Below are 24,041 nucleotides of genomic sequence, written 5' to 3'. Positions count from 1 at the left end.
ACGAAAAACGAGGAGGAGGAGGAGGAGGAGGCGCTGCCCCAGGGCATGCTGTGTGGGCCCCCGCAGTGCTATTGCATCGTGGAGAAGTGGCGCGGCTTTGAGCGCATCCTGCCCAACAAGACGCGCATCTTGCGTCTCTGGGCCGCCTGGGGCGACGAGCAAGAGAATGTGCGCTTCGTGCTGGTGCGCAGCGAAGCGTCGTTGAAAACGAGGAGGAGGAGGAGGAGGAGGCGCTGCCCCAGGGCATGCTGTGTGGGCCCCCGCAGTGCTATTGCATCGTGGAGAAGTGGCGCGGCTTTGAGCGCATCCTGCCCAACAAGACGCGCATCTTGCGTCTCTGGGCCGCCTGGGGCGACGAGCAAGAGAATGTGCGCTTCGTGCTGGTGCGCAGCGAAGCGTCGTTGCCCAACGCCGGCCCACGCAGCGCCGAGGCGCGGGTGGTGCTCAGCCGGGAGCGCCCCTGCTTGGCCCGCGGAGCCCCTGTCCGGCTCAACCTGGCCATGACCCAGGAGAAACAGCGGCGAGTGGTCCGCAAGGCCTTCCGCAAGCTGGCCAAGCTCAATCGGCGGCGCCAGCTGCAGCCGCCGTCGCCCTGTTCGTCCACGTCGTCGTCCACCGCCTCGTCCTACTCGCCACCGCCGCGCGTCCCCGAAAGCGCGTCCGTGGAGCGCATGGAGACGCTGGTGCACCTGGTGCTGTCTCAGGACCACACCATCCGCCAGCAGGTGCAGCGGCTCCGGGAGCTGGACCGCGAGATCGACTGCTACGAAGCCAAGGTGCACTTGGACCGCATGCGGCGGCACGGGGTCAACTACGTGCAGGACACGTACTTGGTGGGGGTGGACGTCGAGCTGGACGGGCTCACCCCGGGAGAGGAGCCAGAGAAGGAGGCGGCGGCGGCAGCTGCGCCTTTGGACGGCGAGGCGCAGGCGGCGGCGCTGGAGGAACTGGCCAGGCGCTGCGACGACCTGCTGCAGCTGCAGGAGCAGCGAGCCCAGCAGGAGGAGTTGCTGGAGCGCCTCTCGACTGAGATCCAGGAGGAGCTGAACCAGAGGTGGATGGAGCGGCGCAAGGAGGAGCTGGCGGCGCGCGAGGAGCCTCCGGAGCCTGACGGCGGCCCGGACGGCGAGCTGCTGCTGGAGCAGGAGCGGGTCAGGACCCAGCTCAGCACCAGCCTTTACATCGGTCTGCGGCTCAGCACGGACCTGGAGGCCGTCAAGGCGGACTTGGATTACAGCCAGCAGCAGTGGGACAGCAAGGAGCGGGAGCTGCAGGGCCTTCTCCAGACTCTGCACGGTTTGGAACCTTCGGTGGGGCGGGATGGGGCTCCCCCGCGGGAACCCCGGCCTGAAGCCTGTGCCGAGGTGTGGGTGGACCAAGCCCGCGGACTGGCCAAGAACTGCCCTGGCAACGATGAGGACTCGGACACGGGGCTGAGCTCCATGCACAGCCAGGACTCGGACTCGGTGCCGGTGTGCGAGTCCCTCGTGTAGGAGGACAAGGAGGGAGACGCGGTGTCTTCCTGTCTCAGCGTGCATTGGCCAGGCTGCCCAGGCTTAGGGGAGTCAGGAGCTCCTTGGAGGAGGCCGCATCGCTGCGATCTGAGATCTGACCCGGGCGGTCCGGGAGGGCTGGGGATGCCTGCGGGGCAGCGGGCAGAGGCGCCCTTCTGGCTCTGAGTGAGCGTAGGACAAGGAGACCAGGCTCCTCCATTCCAAGGTCTTTGGAATTACTGGAAAACAAACACCCCCCGGGAAATTGACGTGGTCCAAGCCCATTTTCAAAAAGGGGGAAAATGTATTATGGAGATTTCACCACTCTTCTGTATGGGAAGGACTGATGGCAGCTAGAAATGTAGTTGCTGGCATAAAGTGCTCTTAGGAGAAACACTTGGATGAAAAGGAAATTCCTTGAATGTTAATTGTGACTGTAAACGTGTTGAAACTAGCCAAAGAGGACGCACTGGTGTTGGTCCCAGCCTTACCGAACATCTTTGATAAGACCCATAGGCACCACAATCCTGGCTGTTTACATTTCTGCGGATTGGGGAACTGCCCATCCGCTGAATTATTTGCCTTTTATTTTCGTTCAAAGGCTAAACTGTATCGAAGTCTAACTCTGCGTTTCCGCCTAGTAAAGACAATGTATGTTGTTAAAACGGGAGGCTTTTCCCCAAATTACCTTTTATTTTGACAGAAGCCAAACATAACCTGTTTGAGATCTAAAATCCTGGCAAACATAATCCCTGGTTAAAATTTAATCAGAGCGCTTTGGGATTTGTTCTTTGAGAGGCAGGTGTGTTGTCCTATAGTTCATAATGCTCCTTCATTGACTCGCTTGCTATTATTTCAGAAAAAAAAATAAATAAAAGGGGAGTCGCAGAACTCGCTTTCCACACAGAATTTGCTGTTTTAACGAGCACCAGTTTAAACTAAAACTTGAAAGCAAAGATCTTTGCATGGTGCTCAGCTTTTAAATGGAGCCCTGTAATTAGAACTAACCATGACCTCAACTCATTTTAATCAAACCCAAGTCTAACTTCAGTATCTTTGGTCAAAGGTGAGTTACTCATGCAAACTTAGAGTACTGTCACTGTCAAGGTTTACTTGATTAGGGCAAAAAATTTAAAAAAAAATACGGAAGTCTCATAGTGCACCTTGGGTGAGCAAGGGGATTAACCCAGGGCACAGCCATGGAGAAAAGCATATGAAAGTGAGCTGAGGCTTTGAACTGCCCTTGTCTGGCACACACCTGTGCCTGCTAGGGGCTATGGAGGGGGACACCTTCTCTGAAGCTGGTGGTAGAGCTGGTCAGCCCTCGGGGTGATCGTTGCAATAATTTCAGTGAAGACTTCTCAGTAGTAGCTGCTTGCTGGCCGGTCTCCCTCTGGAGCTCGGTACTTCTGAGGAATGCAGGATCTAATCTGTCCCGAGTAGGTAGCAACAATGGGGTGTGTGTGCAGTGCCAGATGGTGCAGGAGGTGCACTCAGCCCGGCGGCCAGAGGCCGGCTCCAGGTTCAGCAGGGCATGTGAAGGTAACTCCAGAGGCCTTGCTTCCTGGAGACGCAGATCCTCTGTCTGGGCTGCCACAGGAGCCTGGCTTCCTGACCTCCACTGGTCGCCATCTGCACTGTCTTCTTTCAAGGGACGGATGGTCCCACCTCCACCACCACTGCCGTAGTATTATGGCATGTGTGCCTGTTCTTGGATTTTCAAGTAAAACCAGAATTAAAAGGCTGTTTTCTAAGTAGATGTTTTCCAAAGACCTAATGTGGCGTGATTTTTTTTAAATTTTATTTTTTTTAAGTTCCCTCTGATTCAGAAACACGCGTGTGTTTAGTCTTGAGCATGATGACAATGAGGAAAGGCCCGAAAGAAACCCACTGTGTTCAGTTTTCAATCCCATAAACACAAAGCCAACAATAGCTTTCATTTTGAAGCTGAGGTAAAATCCTCATTCATGTGTGACAAATGCCGCTTGTCTGAATGGCTTCTGTGGGCACTGGGCTGACCTGGTGGTTTTTGAATTACTGCCCTCCCCCCAAGGTGGGAGGAGAGGTGGTTCTTGGATGTTTATTAACTCAGAAGACAGACGTTGGCAGGATAGGACTTCCTGGCAGAAAGGAGCTGTTTTCCTTTTCACTGTTATTATTTTAGACTTTGATGAGCTGCTGACGTCAGCAAATATGCTCAAAGCCTGTAAAGCAAACAAGCCACATCACAGCGAGGAGAAGGCCCTTGGGTATTCTGGGCTCCGCTTCTAGAACCTTCCCTACCCTGACCACCTGAAGCTGTTTGCCTAGTCAACTCCTCAGGCAGCCCAGGAGGCTTCATTTCTAACAAAGGACAGCCCAGGCTGCCCATTTTTGCCTTCATCCAAATCAATTATGTTCCTCAAAGGCACTCTCTGTGTGGGTAGGAGAAAGGAGGATGGGGGAGGAAAGAAGGAGACAATAGTTCCTTTTAGGAAGAGCTTTTGCAAGCCCAGGAAAGGTGCAGTGCCAGTGCAGGGACATGCTTGATAAATACTGTTTCAACTTTGGTTCACCTGTCTAGTCATCACTACCTGAGGACTTCATCCAGCTTCAGGATGTCAGAACCCCTGGGAAAAAAAGAGACTCCAGCCTCTCCAAGGTCCCGGGGAGGAAACAGCAAGCTTGAGGACAGGAGGGGAACACATAGGCTCCTCACCAGCTAGCCCCATCCTGTTTTTGGAATTGAAACAATCTATTATATTTTTAAAATCTGAATTATTCCATTCTCAGCCATCTCTCAAAACCAGTGATTCCATATGGTGTCTCTAGGTTTGTTTACTTCCTTATATAAAATGTGCTTTTATTGTTACTATTTTAACCAGTTAATAATGTCCTTGGGATGAACCTGAAAATAATATGAATACAGAGAAAGAAAAGTCACTCTATTATCTTTTATCACTAAAAAACCTGACACATCACAATTCAGCACATTTCCTTTGGGATTTGTTGAATTTTGATGATTTCATGTTTTGCTTGTCTTAAAAAAAAATAGCAGAATGTGCTTACACACGTCTGTAAGCCCAGCACTCTGATAGGCTGAGCAGGAGGATTACAGATTCAAGCCTGGCCTGGGCAACTTTGCAAGCTCATGTCTAAAAAGAAAGAGAGAGAGAGAGAGAGAGAGAGGGAGAGAGAGAGAGAGAGAGGGAGAAAAGCAATTCTGATAAGGTTGCATAAATGCTTTGATATTTAGCTTTTGGAAGACACCTTGTCAGCAAATTCATCTGGTGAGTATACCATAGTTATATAACTTCTCAGCTTGTATTACTAGGTTGTTTCCCATATTTCTTTACTATTATAAAATAACACCATGATAAGTTTATTTGTGCATGTATCTGTTTCCTAAATATACTTTCTCCCTCTCTAAAGTAAGATAGGTTCCCAGAAAGAGAATTCTCCAAAGAGGACAATGAGAGACTTAATGCTTAATTGCTAAGTTGCTTTTCCAAAGGGCTATTCTAAGTACAATAAGCTATGTATGAGAATGGCTATTTTACCATTAGTTTAGCTTTCACTAAATATTCTATTTTGCTTAGAAACTATTTTAATTAAAATTAATTAATTAGAGCTGGGGTGGTGGTGCACACCTGTAATCCTAGCACTTAAGAGGATGAGGCAGCAGGATCTCAAGTTCGAGCTACACAGAGGGACCCTGTCTCAAAACAAACAAAAAACCAAATTCACTGTGGGGTTAGGAAGCCAGGGCTGATAGCCATTATTCTAAAATATCCTTACAACAGCAAGGGTGAGTCATCCGATCAAAATTGCTAAATGAAATGTTTCTTTCCTTTTCCACCTTCCTGGAGCACTTGTTTTTAACACACAATCTCGTCTCTATCAGAATTGACCAGAGATCTAAGGATAGGAAGGGTAAAAACTCTTCACAAGCAGGATGAAGGTGATAACAAATAGGATAAGTTAGAATTTCAGAAAGAATTGTCTTTTTCATCTTGAGTTTAGTGGGAAAGATAATTCTGAGAAGGTAATGCTATAAAACATTTGATGTTTTTGCTTCTCCCAACTTACCTCGAAAAATTAAAGCTAAATAAAATAAACACCATAAGCCCAGTTGTTTCACAGTCTCAAACAGTTGAGATTATCTAGGATTTTCTTTTTCTAGAGATGACACTGCATTTGAGATTATTCTTAAAACTCTTGAAAAGGCAAGATTTGGGTAATGATAGTCTGAAATCCCCCGTGTGAAATACTTTCCAAAGTTGCTTCCCTGCACAGAAAGGAAGGAGGGTGAGGAGGAATCCACTTTCCAAATGCCAGGTCCTTGCACCAAGTGCTCCCAGGTGCAGCCTCCCTGCATGTATCTCCTGCAGTCGAACTTCCTCCTTTTCTTAGTGTATGTTGATGACACCTAATAAATATATTCAGAGTGGGGAATTGCCATAGGTACATAGTGCATCTTGATTCTTTCTACTTCCCCTTCTCCTCCCTTCCTTGCCATCTCCCCCATTCCCAGATTCCCTTCCCAGCAAGATAGAACTTTTAAACATCCAGTTTTTACAGACAAAAGTCAACGAAATTCCCAAGCTGCTAAGTAGGGGATGCAGGCTCCCGACCCAAGCCTGCCACACCTGGGCCCTGGGTACCACACACACGTAGTGTTTGGCCCTCCTGGATAAAGAACTCTTATAAACTCACACTGTTGGCATCTGAAAGGCTTAGAATGATCAGGCTTATCCGGGTGTCTCCACCAGGGAGGCAGAGTGATTTTCCTCAAACCCCAGAGCTAGTAATTATCTACAAGGTGAGGACTTAAGCAAAAGGCAGAGGAAGAGAAATTCCTGTGTGAATTTCTGGGTAACTGTCTATGAAGAGTCCTTTGCCAGTAGAAAAAAATAAAACACTCAAAAACTTAAAACCAAACAACTCTGCAGGTGCACCATCAACAGCATGGAGTCTTTGGCCACCAGGGCAGACAACTGTGTGCTTGTCATAGTCACTTCTATAAGGTGGTACCAGTGTATCTGTGTGGGAGCTTCTTTCTGGTGGGTCTCCGGTGCAGGAGCATCAGCAAAGAGTAGAGGGAGGGATGGCCGGGCCTCACAAGGACCCTGGTGCCAGAGAGTTGGCCATGCACACCTGGCTCTGGGTATCTTTGGCCGTGTCCCCGTGACATGTGGAGATTAGTATGGGATGCTTTGAAGGACCACTGTCTCATCCTCTCCCTTCTCATGCTGTTCCCACACACATCTTTGAGTCATTTCTAGGCTGTCCCATGGCTTTCTGGATGACCTCCACATTTCTTAGCAAGATTTCTAAAGTTATTAGTCATCTAGCCCCAGGTCAATTCAGGTCCACCCAACACTACTAAAGACTACAGAATTAAGTTGATACTATTTCTTCATTCGGACCGCACTGCCACCTTCCATTTGTGAAAGGATCCTCTTCTATCTTATTTTCCTTTGTGTCATGTCAAGGCAGGGAGTACATGGTGGAACAAACCATTCATTTAATGGCTTGGAGGTGGAGGAAAGAAAGGAGGAGGAAAAGACAAGAGTCCCCTTTGAGGTCATGCTTCCAGTGAATGACCTACAAACTTCCCACTAGGCCCTGCCTCAAATAGTATTCACTGCCTCCTGATAGTATCACGCAGTGAAGCAAGCCTTTAACGCAGGGAACTATGGGGGACACTCCAGATCCAAATGGGAGCAAGCAGCATTGTCACCTGGACAATGTTAAGTCTTCCAATCCACAATCAATGGAATGAATGCCTCTCCATTTATTTGTCTGTAATTTCTTTCCATGGTGTTTTGTAGTTTTCTCATGCCTCTTTGTTAAATTTGCTTCTAAGTATTTTATTCCGCTTGATGCTATATCCAACGAAGTTGTTTTCTTAATTTCTTTTTCATGTTGTTCATTGTTAATGTGTAGAATGTTTGTGATTTTTGTGTGTTGATTTTGTATCCTGCAACTTTGATGAACTTAGCACTGAGAGTTTCTGTGTGTGTATGTATGTACGTGTGTAATCTTTATTATGCTCTGTGTATAAGATCATGCCATTTGCAAACAGATAGCGTTACTTTTTCATTTCCAATTTAGATTCCTTTTATTTTATTTTTTGGCCTAATTTCTCTGCCATAGGACGTTCAATACTATGTTGACTAGAAGTGCTGAAAGCAGGCATTTTTTTTTGTATTGTTCGTAAGCTTAGAGAAAAACTTTTCATCGAGTATAATGTTAGCTGTGTGGTTTTTGTTGTTGTTGTTTTTAGTACATAGCATGAGCCATGTTGAAGAAGTTACTTTCTAAATAGAGGAAGGATGCTGAATTTTCTTGGTTGTCTCTTTTGCAGTGAGGTGGTCATGTGTTTGCCTTGATTGATTTTTTTAATACTTTTTATTTTTATTTTTTTCTGGTACTAGGGATCGAACTCAAGTTCTTGTGTTTGCAAGGCAGGCGGTGGAACCACTGAGCTAAATCCCCGGCCCCTTTGTGATGCTTGTTTAATTCCCTTGTTGAGAGTGTGTTAGTTCTCACATATTATGAGTTTTTTAGTTTTCTTTGTTATTGGTTTTTGGCTCCATTCCATTGTGATTAGAAAAGATAATTTTTACCATTTCAATTTTTTTTAATATTCCTTAAGACTTGTTTTATGTCATCTATGCTGGTGAATATTTCATTTACACTTGCAAAAATATGTATTAGAGTATTGTTGGATGTAGTGTTCTGTATATATCTCTTAGGTATAATTGAAGTATGGCATTATTCCAGTCCTCTATTTCTTTATTTCTTTTCATTATTGAAAGTGTTCTATTGTAGTCACAGCTGCTTTTATAGAATTATTTCTCCCTTGAAATGTCAATATTTGCTTCATTATTTGGGGTTCTAATATTTAGGTCATATATGTTTATAAATGTTATGTCTTCTTGGCAAATAGATCCTTTTGTCAATATTTTAATGTCCTTCTTTGTTTCTTGTAACTTTTTTTTTTTTTTTTTGGTACCAGGGATCAAACTCAGGACCTTGTGCTTCTGAGACAGATGTGGTACCACTGAGCTAAATCTCCAGCCCAACATTTTTTTTATTTTTTGGGCAACACGTTAAAAAAAATTTTTTTTTTTTTTTTGAGACAGGGTCTCACTATATAGTTGAGACCGACCTGGAAACTCACTATGTAACCCAGGCTGGTCTTGAACTCTCAGCAATCCTCCTTCCTCAGCCTCTCAAGTGCTGGGAGTATGGGCATGCACCACCATGCCCGGCCTTGTAACACTTTTTGACTTACAGTTTCTTTACTGTAAGTCTTAAATGTTCCCCATAAGCTCATGTATTGAAGGGTTAGTCCCTAATGCAGTAGTGCTCAAAGGTAGAACCTTTGGAAGGTGATTGGGTCATGAAGGTTCTGACTTCATGAATGATGTCATAATTTAACATGCTATTGGGAGGGGGAGAAACTTTAGGAAGTGGGGTCTTGTTGGAGGAAGTAGGTCATTAAGAGTAAGCCATCAAAGAGTATGTTTTGTCCCTGGTCTCTCTCCACTTCTCCTTCCAGCTTGCTATGAACCGAACAGCTTTGCTTCACCTCGTGTTCCCCGTCGTGAATTCTGCCTCACCACAGGGCTAAAAACAATGGAGCCACACAACTGTGGACTGAAACCCATGGAAGCCATGAACCAAAATAAACATTTTTTCCACCTTCAGGTTATTTATCTCAGGTGCTTTGTCACAGGGATAGAAAGATGACCAATACAGATACCATTTTCGTCTGACACTGGTATACCTACCTTAGCTCTCTTTTTTGTTACTGTGTGTATGGAATACCTTTTTCCTTCTTCTCACTTTCAACCTGTTTTTGTCTTTAAATCTAAAACAAGCCCATGCTCTTTATTTGTTGTGACATCTTTCTCATACTTAATATCTTTAGATGTGGCTTTCTTTGTTCTGCGGTTGTTTCTAAAATAACTGATTTTAGTGTTTGCTTAATAATTTTTATGTCTGAGCTTCCTCATGGACAATTTCTACCGGCTGCTTTTCCCCTCTGTGAATAGGTCATTATAAGTCTCCTAATTTTGGTTGAAAATCACACATTTAGAATAATATATCACGACAGCTCAGGAAATCAGATTCTTCTTTTCTGTGGTTGTTGTTGCTCTTTGTCCCTTTTTTCTTTTCACAATTTCTTTCTGACTACTGGCTTTCTTGAACTAATTCATGTGAAGTCATTTATTGTTTTTGTTTTGGTACCAGGGATAGAACTTGGGACCTTGGGCTTATAAGGCAGGCAGCAGAACCAGCGGAACCACTCAGCTAAATCCCTGGCCCTAAAGTCATTACACTTTGTCACATAGCCACTGAGGTCTCTGCTTAGGTAACCTAGGGATCATTGATGACTGGACAGAGAGTTCTACAAATGCCAGTCAGTCCTCTAGCCTTGCTGAGGGGCTATGCTCAGAGCTTGAGTTTACAGCTCTGTTAGCCCTTACTTTCAAAAGTGATCAGAGGCAACAGATCGGTCAGAATCCAGAACTTAGTACCCTTTCTGGCCTTTCCTGAGCATGGTATCACCTCGCACAGTGTGAGACCCTTGACAGGGATATGTCAGAAATTTGCAAAATGCCCTACAGATATTTTTACTCACTAGCTTCTCCTTTTTAGCTGGTTTTTTAAATTAGGTTTTTGTTTTTTTCATGACTGTCATCACTCCTTCATGCAGTTGTGATGTTAAAACAAAAGCCTCTAATTGTTTTCAACCAATGCTTCTGGGGAAAGTGAGTTGTAAGACTGAATCAGGTCAAATAAATCCTGCCAGGGACTGGCCAGACATGTCATTTATGGGGGCTCTCAGAGGGTGGTGTTTTAACCAGCTCCAAGCCCAATCTGTCCTCCTGGGCTACTGGTTTTTCTAGATTACTGTGGATCTGGAGGAGGTAGATGGGAATAGGGTAAATGCACATACCCCAAAGCATACCATTCCCTTTTGAGATTCTCTTCCTTCCTTCCCTCTCTCCCTCCTTCCCTCCCTCCTTTCTTTTCTTTTCTTTTCTTTTCTTCCTTCCTTCCTTCCTTCCTTCCTTCCTTCCTTCCTTCCTTCCTTCCTTCCTTTCTTTCTTTCTTTCTTTCTTTCTTTCTTTCTTTCTTTCTACCAGGGATCGAACTTGGGACCTTGTACTTGCAAGGCAAGCGGAGGAATCACTGAGCTAAATCCCCAGCCCTATCATTTCTTAAGAAGATAAATACCCTGGATTATTGCAAGCTCTGAGTTAATTTGCAGAATTCTAGATGGGGGGTGGGCTGTGCTCTTGTTGCTTTTATTGACAAGTGGCTTTTGGAGGTCCTTACTGTCATCACTTAACAACATGTTTTCCTCTTTCATTGGATGAATAGAATTTTCTGTGGTTGATTTGAAAATTGTAGATTTAATTTCGCTCTGAGTTTCTCAAGACTTATCAAGAACCGCGCTTATGTTTATTTTTTACCAATATATAAATTTGTCAATTTGTGTTTGCTCTCAAGCCCGACAAGAACCTTAACACACTACTTTCTTGTCTTCGATTTCTCTCTCTTTTCATATTTATATCTACCATTTTAATTACCAGAAAGTATTATTTAGCTAATAATAAACTTTTCTGGTACTATCTTATTCTGATTGCATTAAATGTATATACTGCCTGAGCAGAACTGATGGCTTTATTATGCTGAATGGGTCTAGTAAAAGACGGAATAATAATACAGCACCACAAACCACTCCAATACTCATCCTGTCTTCAAGTAACAGTCATCTTTTCTCTGCCTCTTTGTGAGTCAGATGAGGGGTAGTGATCCAGGTTAGGTTTAGCTGCACGTGGCTGTAGTCTATGGGTTGGGTTCAGGTTGGTTTCATGTGCTTTTCACCCACCTTGGGCCAGAGGTGTGGATCTCTCCCAAGAGTGCCTTGGACTTGAGGACTTGTATCACAACAGCCCATTGGTCATCACCGAAAGCTCTAAATGGTTTGCCATCACTGGCCTAGACATAGCTTTCCCTCACTCCCTTCCTTTCTTCCTCCCTTTCTTTCCTCCCTTCTCTCTTTCTTCAAAGCACGGATGTGTCAGAGAGGTAACATTAGATCATCTAAACCATTGTGCAACATGCGGATGCTGGGACCATAAATGGATTCAAGCCATTTCAACTCATACTTTGTAAGCAATAACTCCATTTTTAGGAATCAGCAGAATATTTGGACACGTGGGCAAGGACATGTGTGAGTCTGTGTGATTCACTGCAGTGACATTTGCGGTAATAAAAAAATGAGAAACCATTTCAGCAGGAACATCTATGATATATTAGGAAAGCAAGTAAGTGCAAAGAGTTAACATTCAAATATTTCTGTAGTTCTAAAACGTACATATTTGTTAATTCTATCCACCAAAATGTTCTGGAATCAGTGACCACTCACCACTAATGAGCCTGTAGGTGGTATTTAAATATCATTTTTCATTGAAAGGGTCAGGTCTCCTTAAAGTAAAGGGTGATTCAAATCTAGGAAAGGAAATGATGGGCTTACTGCATTTTATGTACTAGAAAGCAGGAAATAATTAAAAACTGTGGCTGTGTCGAAAGAGCTCAGGACCAATCCAAGGGTTCCAATGGTTAAGGACCGGAAAGTCTGAGTTGCAAGGAGAGTAACAACTGCTGTGGATTCAGCAAAAATATAAAAATCTAGAGATTCCAAATGAGCCTACAAAAAGAAGAAAGAGATAGAAAGAAAGAAAACTTGTTAATTACCTTTATGGGTTGCTAGGATACCATGTTGTTTCCAGAAATTTTAATAAAAAGAACATTTATTCAGTCTTTCCTGTACACACTGTATTTCTAAGTCATCCAACAGTTGACGGGGGAAATTTCTTCACAAAAGAATTTTAGCTAACAAATGGAGAAGGAATGATCAACTTTTAAAAATGCCTTCATGCAAACCTTAGTGAATCAATGCATCTGACATCCATGATGCATGCTAAAATGAGGAGGAGACACCAGCTGACAGCAGCTCCGGGGTGATGGAGAGGAACCCCCAGCCCCCCTTAATGATACTGCACCAAGATAACTGATGCAGTCTAACCACGGGTCTAGTTCTCTGGAGGAGGCTGCAGGAAACCGGCCGGATAGAGGCAGATGTGCAATGTTACTCTGCGTGTGTAATCAGACAAATCCATTTTGAGTTTTAATTCTACAGGACAAAAGCCTGGCTTCTTTAATAAATATGTACCTTGAAAAAAGGGAGACTTAATTATTATAACTTTTACAGATCAAAAGAGACAAGACTCAACCAGGATTTTCTTTGGATATAAATCAAATAAGTGCAACAGTAATACCTAGAGTAGTGCAACTGCTGAGAAAAGTTTCATGACTTGGTACAAAGCCTAAGAATTTGACCCAAAGGTTTAAAGGTAGGCTTGCCCATTTACCAATTCTGGGACATTCATCAACAGGTAAGGAATAATAATAAATGTCTCGTAGTGTCTTGGGGACAATCGAGACAAGAAATGCATGACTGATTTGCAAATGTGAACATCACAGGGAGACACTGGGTATCATGACACATCTGTTCCATCTGCCCATCTTCTTCCTCATCCCAAACACCAAGGACAAGCATCTCACATGTGTGACAGTCTGGTGGGCACAGGAGGTGTGAAATTGAGTAAAATGTGGGTTTTTAGGGTGCAGATAAAAAGCAGGTTCAGGGAACCCAGTAATCAGGTGGTCTAACAATTTGGAAAAGAGATGAAGAGGGCTGAACTGGGGAGTGGGGAGAAGCCAGGAGCTCTGAGTATTTAGGAGCCGATCTCACTCAGGGGTGGTGATTAAGCTTTGGTACAGGCAGAGGGGGAAGGAAACATCTGGAATGGCCCCTGGGTTCCAGCTTGGACATCTGGACACATGGAAGGAGAGGGTGGTGCTTTTGATTCGGAACATGTTGAGTTGGTGGTGGTGAGTCTTTTTGTTTGTTTTTACAGTACTGGAAATCAAATCCAGGGCACTCTAGGTTTTGAGACTGCTTCTTGCTAAGTTGCTCAGGATGGCTTCAACTTTGCCATCTGCCTGCCTCAGCCTCCTACACAGCTGGGATTACAGGCCTGCACCACTTTGCCTAGCCTGTGGATGCTAGTGATGTGGGACCACAGGAGACGTGGGTGGGGTGAAGGGTGGGGGTAAGAAGACTAAAGATAGCTTGGAGAAGAGTGAACTTCATACAATGGATGGAAGCAGAGGAGTCCACAAAGACTAAGAAGGAACACAGAAGGAAGAAAGGAAAGAAAATATAATACCATGGGATCCAGGTTTTGGAGGAAGTGGGTTTCAAGACAGAAATGACCTCCTGGGCCCATCAGGTTTGGCGATTTATAAACCTGTTTGGAGAGTGGTGGGTCAGCGGCCTGGTGGGAGCCACAGTGAGCAGGAATGAGAGAAGCCAGCTGAGAAGTTTTGCACAGAGGGAGGAGGAAAGGGGAGGGGAGGAGGCCTAGGAGGAAGCTGGAGAACTGGACGTGTCCAGTGCAGGAGTCCTAGAGGCCACAGAAGTGGGCGTGGGTTTTGTGTGCAGAGTCCCGGTACGCAGAAAAGAGCGAGGAGACAGAGGCTCATCCCTATGGCTGCCTGTCCATGGCAGAGCAAGGAACAAGCTGGGCTCTGGACTTCTGCGGTGGAGCAGGTCCACAAGATGGCCCTGGGAGTGGATTGCGGGAGGTGACGCTCATTGCAGCTGGGAGACCAAAGGTGTTGAGTGATGCATCCTTCTGGGTGTCGAAGGCACCTGTGGTGATGTCCAGAAGTGGGGTGGAGAGAGAAGACCTGGGTGGTGAGGTAGGGGGTAAGCAGGACTGTGACCCTGGGGAAGGTGGCACTGGGGCTGACTGAGGAGGACAGTGGCAAACGAGCCTGAGGCTGGGACCTTGTTTCTGTCCTTCTCAGTAGCGTCAAATGCTCCCTGTCACTCCCAGAAGGAGGCTCAAACACCTCAGCCTTGTCCCGTACGACAGAGCGACAGCCGGTTCCCCATCCCTAGTGTCCCCTGGAGTCACTGACCCTGGAGAAGGTTCTAGAACATGCTGCACCATTGCCACCTGTCTCCCCCTGCATTCGCTGCTTCTTCAGCCTTGGAAGTTCTGCCTCCCTTCCCGCCTGTGGAAGAGCCCTGCGAGGTGTGATAGAAAAATGCAGCTAATGTTTAATTTTAAAAGCATACTACATTGAAAGACACATCACCATTAACCCCCTCAGAGTACTCTCCTCCCTTCAAACACACTTACCCCACACTTCCCTCTGCCTTCTGCAGCGGCTCTGGGAGTCTCCTGAGCGTCCATAGTGGCTGTGGTGGCTGGCGTGTGTTCTGAATCAATTGTACACATTTCCCTTTTGTGGTCATCGTGACTTTGGGGAGAGCCAGAAGTCTCACAGGGCCAGACGCTGTGCGTAAGGTGGATGAGGACATCCTGTCACGTTTTCACCAGCCTGCCTTCCTGTTGGGAGGCACCCACCAGCAGCATTCACCATATTTCTGATTACCTCTCATAAAGGCACTCATGAAAGCAGACTTCCACTCCTGCTTCAGAGAGTGACAAGAGTGATGTTTTCAGTGTGTTCAAAGCAAGGGGGAATATTTTGGGGGGTGTTAATGGCAATGTGTCTTTTATGTAATAGAAATTTAAAAAATTTAAACACTGAACATTTTGATCACACCTTGTATTCACCTTTTTACAAAGGTCATTCTTCCTGAAGCACTTTTCAAATGCCCAGCCATTCAGAGAGTCAATACCTACCAGCGCTGCCCAAGTACAGTGCCCCAAGCAGGCTGGTGTTACCAGGTGGCCCTAGGTTTGTGGCAGAGCCCCAACACTTGGCCCAAGAGTCCCTAGTCCAAGACCTAGGCTCTGTTGGATGCAACAGGAGGGACAGGAGGATTCTTCCACTTTCCTAACCCTAAGCCCAACCACAGCAGTGTGGGTGGCAAGGGGCAGTGCTCAGGGAGAGCTGAGGTTCTGGGCAGCTGGGCTCAGGTTCATCAGGACTGCTCAGCTTTTATCTCTGGGTGTGTTTCGCCTCTTGACTTCCAAGGACCTGTGTGCATGGCCCCATAAGTTCCTGGGTAACAGGAGTGATTCGCTCAGTGGCAAGTAGATTGGAGAGAGCTGAGAGGCTCTTTGGGGACGGCCCTTAGGGTGGGGATTATGTTTTAGGTGGCTCGTGCACACAACGGGAGACCAACATCTAGTTAGCATGTATCTGTCAAAAGGAGTGCTGTGCCACATGTGAGCCGGGCCCTGGAATGCGAAGATGAACCGCACTCATCCCTCCAGGGGCTTCAAGGTCCCCTCCACCTGAGATTGACAGAGAGGCAGAAAGAAGTAAACCTTGGGGAAATCCACATCCCATGGGAGACTCCTGATGGTCTTTGGGTTTGAAGTGAAAGCTTATGGAAAAGAAGACCTGATTTCCCATGGTTGTGGCCTGAATTGCCCCCACCCCACCCCAAAAGAGATTTATTGAAATCTTAGCCTCCATTACCTCAGAATGTGACCTTATATGGGAATCAGAACTGTAGAGAGGTAATCAGATTAAAGCAGGTCGTCCGGGTGGGCCTCACCCAAGGTGACTGGGGTCCTTATGAAAAGGAGAGTCGAGACCAGAGTTGTGTACAGAGTGGGGCTAACACGAAGACGCCCCGGGAGAAGACGGCTCTGTGACTGGAGTGACATAATCTACCAACCAAGTCAGCTAGGTCGGCCAGGCAACACCAGATGGCGGGAGAGGCGAGGACGGATCTGCCCCAGAGCTTCAGAGCATGGCAGGCTGACACCTTGATTTCAGACTCCTAGCCTCCAGGACTGGGAGACAATAAATGTCTGTTGTCTTAAGCCACCCAACTTGTGGTGCTTAGTTACAGCCGCCCTAGGGAACAGATAGACTCACGAAGTAGGGAGGCCAAAACTTAATTAAATGGAATCGAATTAGTGAAGCTTCCTTTTTAGTGCAGTGATAGGTCCAAAAGTGCCCCAGGGGCTGTGGTTGCATGAAGAAAGTGGCCTCGTGCTACCTGAGGACATCGGAGTGTGTGTCCCCGAGTGGGTGACGTGGGTAGAGTATACATGTGAAAGGAGAAGCAATGCCAGGCTGAGGAAAGAGACCAGGTGTAGAGGGAAGGAATGGGCCATGGGTGTGGCCAGAGGATGACTCACGATTTCAGGGGGCTGAGCATGACATGCCCTTGGGGGACACAGGAGAAGACACTGTGGGAACAGCAGGCCCAAGTGACGCAAGGCCCATGTTTGTAGTGAAACGGGTTGAATGGTGACCTTCAGACACTATGGGGTCATCAAAGGACCCTGGTGTCAGATTGTTTTAGTCCTACTGTCTTTAGAATGCTAAAGGTGACAAAGTGGAAGGTGGAGAGGAAAGGGTGGATTACAGTCACGACTGGTGATGGAAATAGTCCAAGGCGATAGTGATCACCCTCATATTTGATTAGCACTTTACCATCTGTATCTACACCTCATCTCTCTGATAGCTTTGACTGAGAAATAGATGTTAGTGGTAATTAGTCAGGTTTTAGAGCTGGGGAAGCCAAAGAAGCTTACAGTCTAGACCAGTGATGATAAAGCTTTAGAGCTTCCAGTGATATAAACAGCCTGTTGTGGCACCTGTGCCATAGGTTCGCCATCATTCTCACAGTGACAGACAACACAAGGAGTGGTCAGGTGCAAGGTCTGTCCATTTCTACCTGGTGGCCTTGGACAGGGACTTAACTTTGCTCTCAGCCTCTCTATTCATGAAATGGGGATAAAGCTAAGAAGTACTCCTTGGGTTATTGCAAGTATTAGGGGAGTGTGTAAAGTGATCAGGCATGTGCCTGTCTCACACCATGTGCTGGAAGACAGCTGCTATACTGTTATGTGGTGTTTAGAGTGGATATTCGCAAACAGCTCTGGGACATGGAGGAGGCTGGTGCTCTCTTCTGGGAGAGTTTGGGAAAGGAGAGGCATGGGGGCCTAAGCTGTGTGGAGCCTGCTGCGAGGAGGAGGAGAGCATTCCCATGAAGGGAGCAGAGTGTGCAAAGGGCTGAGGAGGAGGAGACTGGTGCATGTGAGGGACACAGTAAAGAGGACAGCTGGAGCACACGGTGTAAGTGTGATAAGGGCCATGGAGTACGTGACATCATCAGATCTGGCCCAACAGTTGGTTGTGGTGTCTGTGGGTGAGGGGAAGAAACTGCACAGAAGACCGATGGAGTCAACTATGGATTGAGGCCAGAACTAGGCACGGCTTATAAATGTGGAGAGGAAGGAATAGCTCTGAGTGACCTTTCAGATTTAGAAGGGACCGGATGGATTTGATGCCTCAGTGTGGGAGGTGAGGATGTGAGCATTGAATAGGACTCAGAATGACAGGTGCCAGTCCTGGAGACAAAGGTTGCAGAGGGGTCTGCAGCCGGAAGTGGACCGAGACTCTGGGTAGGAGATGCTTTTGGATTTCCCTCTGTGGAGGTGCGGCCAAGGCAGCAAAATAGGACTGCAGCTTCTGCCCAGAAACTGTTAGTATTCAAGTGGCAAGACTGTCAGGGTGGATGTGTGAGGGACAGGAGGAACAGGACCACGCCTTGCACAAAAGCTCATTTGCAAAGTTCCAGTCGAGAACAGACACATGGACATCAGCAAATATTTTCTCTGCTTTCAGTCTATAAAGGAAATGAGCTGGGGATGAAATAGGCTTGGGTGTTGCACTAGAGATGTCCACAAACCAAGGTGCCTAGGACCTGGTATTAAAGGGAATGATGGTAATAGATGATCATTATAATGCACTTAATAGCTTAGCCTACTTTACAGCCCCTGGCATTTATTCAGCACCTTCCTCCAAGGAACTGGCATCTCTGCCCAGACACCCTGGCTCTCCACAGAGAGTTAGGGACGACTGGGAGAGGCAAGGAGATTACGTTGATTTATGGCACACAGAAGAAAGCAGTGTTCTGAGAAGGCCAAGGAATTCTCTTCATGTACAGAGCAGAAAGCATCAAGGCCAAGCACCCCTCGTGCTAAGCCCCTTCCTGTGGCTCAAAACCTGCCCCACACTTTGTCTTGATCTTACACATAGTCACAGGCCCTCCTGGCACTGCCAAGCCCTGATCTCAAATCCTGACTCAGACCAGCCCAGGGATGGAGGAGGACTCAACTGCAACAAGGCCTGCTCCACACGGAGGCCTATTCAGAAGGAAATAAGTCTGGGACCAAGGGCCATAGTTGCTACTCACTAGCTGTGAAATTTTATATCTCTAGGCCCTAGTTTCCCCAACCTCAAAATGAAGAAAATATTTCCTACTTCATGGTCGTGTAATAATGCATTCATTCAACAGATGCTTATTGAGCTTATTGTTCTTAGCTCAGGAAACAAAACAAAGATCTTTGCCCTAGGGCTCTTACCCTTCCAGGGGGCAGAAGCAGGAGGGAGGCAGACTAGATGACAGTGAAACCACGAGCCACATGCTCTGCTGTGCTAGATGCTGTGTTAGGACTCTGGGAAAGGAGAGGTAAGGCCTGTCTGGCATGCGGCACACCAACCAGCGAGCACACAGTGGGCATTCCTGGCATACTACCAAGAAGGCACACAGTACGCCCTCTCAGAACTGGGGGTGCTATTATGGTAAATAAGGAAAGAGCGAAGAGCCCAAGACAGAATAACAGGATAACAAAAGTTATAAATTTTGATAAAAATGTGTTTATCTCTTCAACATCAATGAGGAGTAAGCAGAAAAGTTGCCAGGGGTGGATAAGGGTAGAAGATTAAAAAGTGAAAAAAGCAGGCCTCAAAAGCCCTTTAAGCGCTGTGTAATCAGTTGCATCTATTCTAATGACCACCAATTAAGCTGTCTCTTGTAGGCTCGGGGAGAAAAACCACTTGCCTGGACAGGTAGACTGGGAAGTGCACATTCTAAGACCTTCTGCCTTTCTCTGAGTTGCATTTATTTAGCATAAACTCGGAGAGCAGTGTAGATAGTGTGGGCTATTTCCTTCTGACAGCCACCCTCCAACAAGTGACCTTTTAAAATACTCAGGTGTTTTTTAAGTGTATTCTACTAAAAAGTGGCTGTTATGTCAGTGGGATTTCATATTACATTGCATTTGTGGTGCCTTCTTCAGCTGGCATGAAGGGGTTGTGGTCTGAAATTGGGCTTTTTTTTTTTTTATGGTACCGGGGATTTAACTCTGTCCTTGTGCTTACAAGGCAGGTGGTAGAACCACTAAGCTAAATCCCCGGCCCTGGGCCATTTCTTTTTTACTTTGGCCAACAAACATGCATGCAGTTTTATTCTTCAGCATGAATCAGTTACCATGCTGTAACTAAGTCAGATTTCCATGGTTGTGACAAAGTACCTGAGGGGAACAAGTTAGAGGAGGAGAGGTTTGTCTCAGCTCATGGTTTCAGCCCATGGTCCCGGGGTTCTGTTGCTTTTTGGCTGGTGACAAGGCAGAGCATCATGATGGCGTGTGTGGTGGAGCAAAGCCGCTCACCTCATGCTGGCCATCTAGAAAGCAAACAGAGGGGAAGGAGCCAGGGACCAAATGTCCCCGTCAAAGGCACCCCTCCAATGGCCTATTTCCTCCACCTGGATCCCAACTCCTGAAGGTTCTGCCCCCTTCCAACAGCACCACATGTGACCAAGCCTTCCTCAGTGGCCTTTGGGAGACATTTCAGAAGCAAACCATAGCACGTACCCACTATTTATGTGCAATGTCTGATCTAAGTTTCTCAACAGCCCTTAGAGGCAGATCTCTTTTAAATAAGGGAAGTCGAGCTTCTAGAGTTTAAGTAACATTACATGGTCAAATAGGGCGAAAACGGTGGAGTCCGGCTATAAGTCCATCCTGACTGACTCCTGGGCACTCTTACTTGACCACTAGAGGTGACAGACCTCATACTAGCCAGACTCAGGCAAGCTTCTCGTCTTTGAAGACATGGTTATTCGACAGCAGATACATACAAGTAAATGAATAATTGCAAGGTAAGAAGACAAGTGCTAAAGCAGAAGTGATAGGTATGCTCCGGGAAACCAAGGGGAAAAAAAGAACTGCCTACTCAGACTGATCACACTGGGGAATTTTTTTCCAAATGTGATGTTGAAGGTGGGCGTTGATGGATGAGTAGGAGTTTATCTGGAAGCAAGGGCCAATCATGAGTGAGAGAGCACATTGAGCAAGATTTCTTGAGTGCTACAGCCCATGTTTTAAACACTACATTAAAATACCTACAATTCCTCTCAAAATTAGATATTCGCCGAATGTTTTTAGATCTTTTGTGGAGACAAAGAGGAAAAAGAAACAGAAACTGACTTGAATTAATATCAATAATCAACTCAGATAATTAAGGCCTTATAAATACACATTTTCCTGGTAGATTTTTGCCCTAAAGACTTTGAAATGAGCCATGGGTCAGAGCCAGGTGCCAGGAGATGGCAGGTTGGACAGGCAGGGGGCACAGTGCCCTGAGGACATGGCTGTGTATCCCAGAAACTGCTCACAAAGGTCTAACCCTAAAGCTCCTCGGTAAGTATGAGGAAACAAATGCCTAGTAAACTTGGTACAAAGTACTTCATACCTAGACAACACAAGTTAGCAACAGGAAGCAAGGTTTTGTTTGTTTGTTTGTTTTGAGACAGGGTCTCCTTATTATAGCCCAAACTGGCCTGAACTGGTGATTCTCCTGCCTCAGCCTCCAGAGTCCTGGAATTACAAACAGGCACCATCATGCCCAGCAGGGAAGCAATTTAAAAAAGAGCTCATTCTGAAATCTCAGAATAATGGTCAATGGGAACACGATACCATCACTTGGTTTTTGGACTTGTACTTTCTGTGGTAAAAAGGAAACATGATCGCCACTGGGGACTCCTTAGCCCTGTCCTCTTAGGGTATGGCTTGGTATAGAAGAATGAAAATGCTTGCATCTCCATCCTAGAGAAGGGACAGGCTCAGCCATAGAAGTTCCTGCAGGAGGACTGTGATCAGAGCAAAAGCCCTCAAACCAAGCCTATAGCAATTATGCCCAAGGTGTGGAAGCTGAACACGGGGCACCCAGCAAAGCTCAAGAACTTGGTCAGGACTCAGTGAGTATTTGTTGAACTAAGTAGGTAAATAGGAAATGAAATATGGAATAATCTAAAATAAAGAGGGCCAATGCATGAACTCCATGTGGACATTTTAGCCCCATGTAAGGGTTACTTCTGGTTACACAAGGAAAGGCACTCGAGCATTTGGAGCGATGGGGAGAGCTGGTGAAGTTGCCTTGCTGGGTGGGACATGAAGCCCTAGGGCGTGCCCAGAGTGCGGTGCAGGCACAGAGGAGGAGCTGGTCTCCACGTGAGGCAGATGAGTGACAGCCAGACTCAGGCTGCTCTGTGAAGATCAGGCAGGAAGGGTGGGCAGGGCTTGAGGGAAAAGGAGAAGCCACCATTGGTTCCTGGGATTTTTCCTTTGGGCACCTGGTGGATGCTGGAGTCACACTGCCATGGGGAGGAGCAGGAGAGGGGAATATCTGGCGTGAAAGGTAGAGAGGATGGCCGGGACCTAGTGAGGTTTGGAGGGCGTGGGTGAATGACGCCCGAGGGAGGTTTTGGGTGTTGAGGAGAGCACAGAGGCCACAGTGATGGTTCAGACTAGAGATGCAGATTCTAAAGAGAAGTGTGTGTGCATGTGTGTGTGTGAGTGTGTGTGATATTATGCAAAAGCAGATCACAGCATCCCACCCTATCACAACCTGATCTTTTGGTGCAATTATTTCACGTGTGTGTTAGTCTGAAAATCTACATAGAAACCTCCTTTCTAAGTGGCCACGTGGTATTCCGGCTGTATGGGTACACAGTCCTTTTTACATTTCAAATTACAAAATACTTGAAAAACAGAAAGGTCCTGAATGTGTGTAACAGGTAACCATGTACCTATCAACTAGATTTAATAAATGTGAATGCTTTGGCATATTCATTCCGGAGTGCTTCCTTCTGAATTTAAAGAGTTTGGATATAGACGAGGTCGTCCTGCTCCCTTCCTTTATCCACCTAACCTTCTCCAGAGCTAACTGCCCCGGAGTTGATGCTCAGGGTTTCTGGGCTTGTTTCTGTGCTTTCTGACACGTTTCCCTCTTAAATGGTATGTAAAGTAGTTGTGCTTGAAAATTCCCACACATTGTTTTCTCCTGTTAAATATCCTTTTTCAACTTGCAGTTTTAACACTGTGTTTATGGGGGTTATTGTCTTTAAGAAGAATACGTCCTCCAGTGATGGACATTTTAATTCTATTTTCAATCTGCACTGCTGCAAAATTAACATGGGATGGCTGACACGAATACAGCCTGGGGACAGAAGCCTCAAGCTGCTCTTTGACCAGGTGGCTTCTGTGACCGCTGGCCTGAGAAGCACTGCGGGTTTATCTCCTGAGCAGACCCTGCAGGCCCGGTCTTGGAGGTGACCCCAGGACATTGTGGCAGCACAGGCAGAGCAGATGCTATGGGATGGGACATTCTGGTAGGGATGTGCTGGAAGCTGCTTTGTCGTATCACATCAGGTCACGACAGGAGCCAGGAGCACAGCCACCGTAGTAGGGGCACAGAGGAGCCTGGCTGCCCCTGCTGGGCTGGGGCTGACGGAGCCACTGCTGAGTATTGGCCGCTCAACCTCAGTCCTTTCCTGCCTTTCTTGATGGCCGCACTCTCAGGCTGGCCAGCCAGTTCTCAGATCACTCTGCACCCACGGCACTGTCCCTCGCCTCCTCCTTGTTTCTGTTTGCTTTTTAATGTACTCACAGCACCTCCCAGCTTAAAAAAAAAAAAAGCTTCTGAATGCTTTCAGTCTCAAACAAAGCTTTATAGATTTGTTGGCAGGAAATCTAGAATGGAATTTGCCATTAAATTGTAGTAAAGCAACTCTTCCAACAACATGTGCTGAACGATCAAACACTTTTAAATGTCAGTCCCCAACAAAAGCCTGCATTGTCCCTGAGAAGTCCGGGTGACGCTAACCTTCTTACAGCGGGAAGAGTTTACAGAAACGTCACCTGCTTCACCTCCTGAGTTGTGTGCTGAACGGAGCTCTCCATGATCCATCAAGGCCTCCCGACAGCGCGTTTCAACTCAAACACCTTTAATGCCGCAGTTTTTCTCCTGGGTGGGTGGGGGGAGGATGGCAGCATCCTTTTTATAAGTGAAAAAGAAGTATGCCATGATGACAGAGTCAAGTAGAAAGTGTAGTCTTGCTTCAACTCTCATGCCTCTCGACTTATGACTGACAGTTAAAACTGTTGAGCACTTCTTATGTGCCCAGAACCATTACAGCAATGCACACACAACCCTATGGGGTGGGTGTTGCCACTGTCCCCTCTTTCCAGATAAGGAAACTGGCAGAACTCCAGATAAGGGGACACAGCAGAGTGAATGAACATGCTCAGCCCACAGCTTATAAGACAGGGAAACGGGATTTAAGTCCAGGAAGTTGAACTGTGAAGCCCAGTTTCCAGAGTTCCTTACGGATTTCATGATTCCTGG

The 24,041-nt window shown here is 46.4% G+C and overlaps 1 protein-coding gene across 1 annotated transcript in view; it reads left to right on the top strand.

Annotated features, from left to right (window-relative positions):
- Rassf10 (Ras association domain family member 10) overlaps positions 1-4,261 on the top strand; it is a 6,829-nt gene extending 2,568 nt beyond the window's left edge. The window contains exon 2 of the mRNA XM_010615376.1: positions 121-4,261. Coding sequence (XP_010613678.1) covers positions 121-1,493 — 1,373 coding nt within the window. The 3' untranslated portion in view covers positions 1,494-4,261. The remainder of the gene's footprint in view (positions 1-120) is intronic.
- The last annotated feature ends 19,780 nt before the right edge of the window (positions 4,262-24,041 follow it).

The sequence above is a fragment of the Fukomys damarensis genome, unplaced genomic scaffold (assembly GCF_012274545.1).
Source record: "Fukomys damarensis isolate Sample0158 unplaced genomic scaffold, DMR_v1.0_HiC HiC_scaffold_16, whole genome shotgun sequence".
Lineage (NCBI taxonomy): Eukaryota > Metazoa > Chordata > Mammalia > Rodentia > Bathyergidae > Fukomys > Fukomys damarensis.
This window is presented reverse-complemented; position numbering and strand designations above follow the sequence as displayed.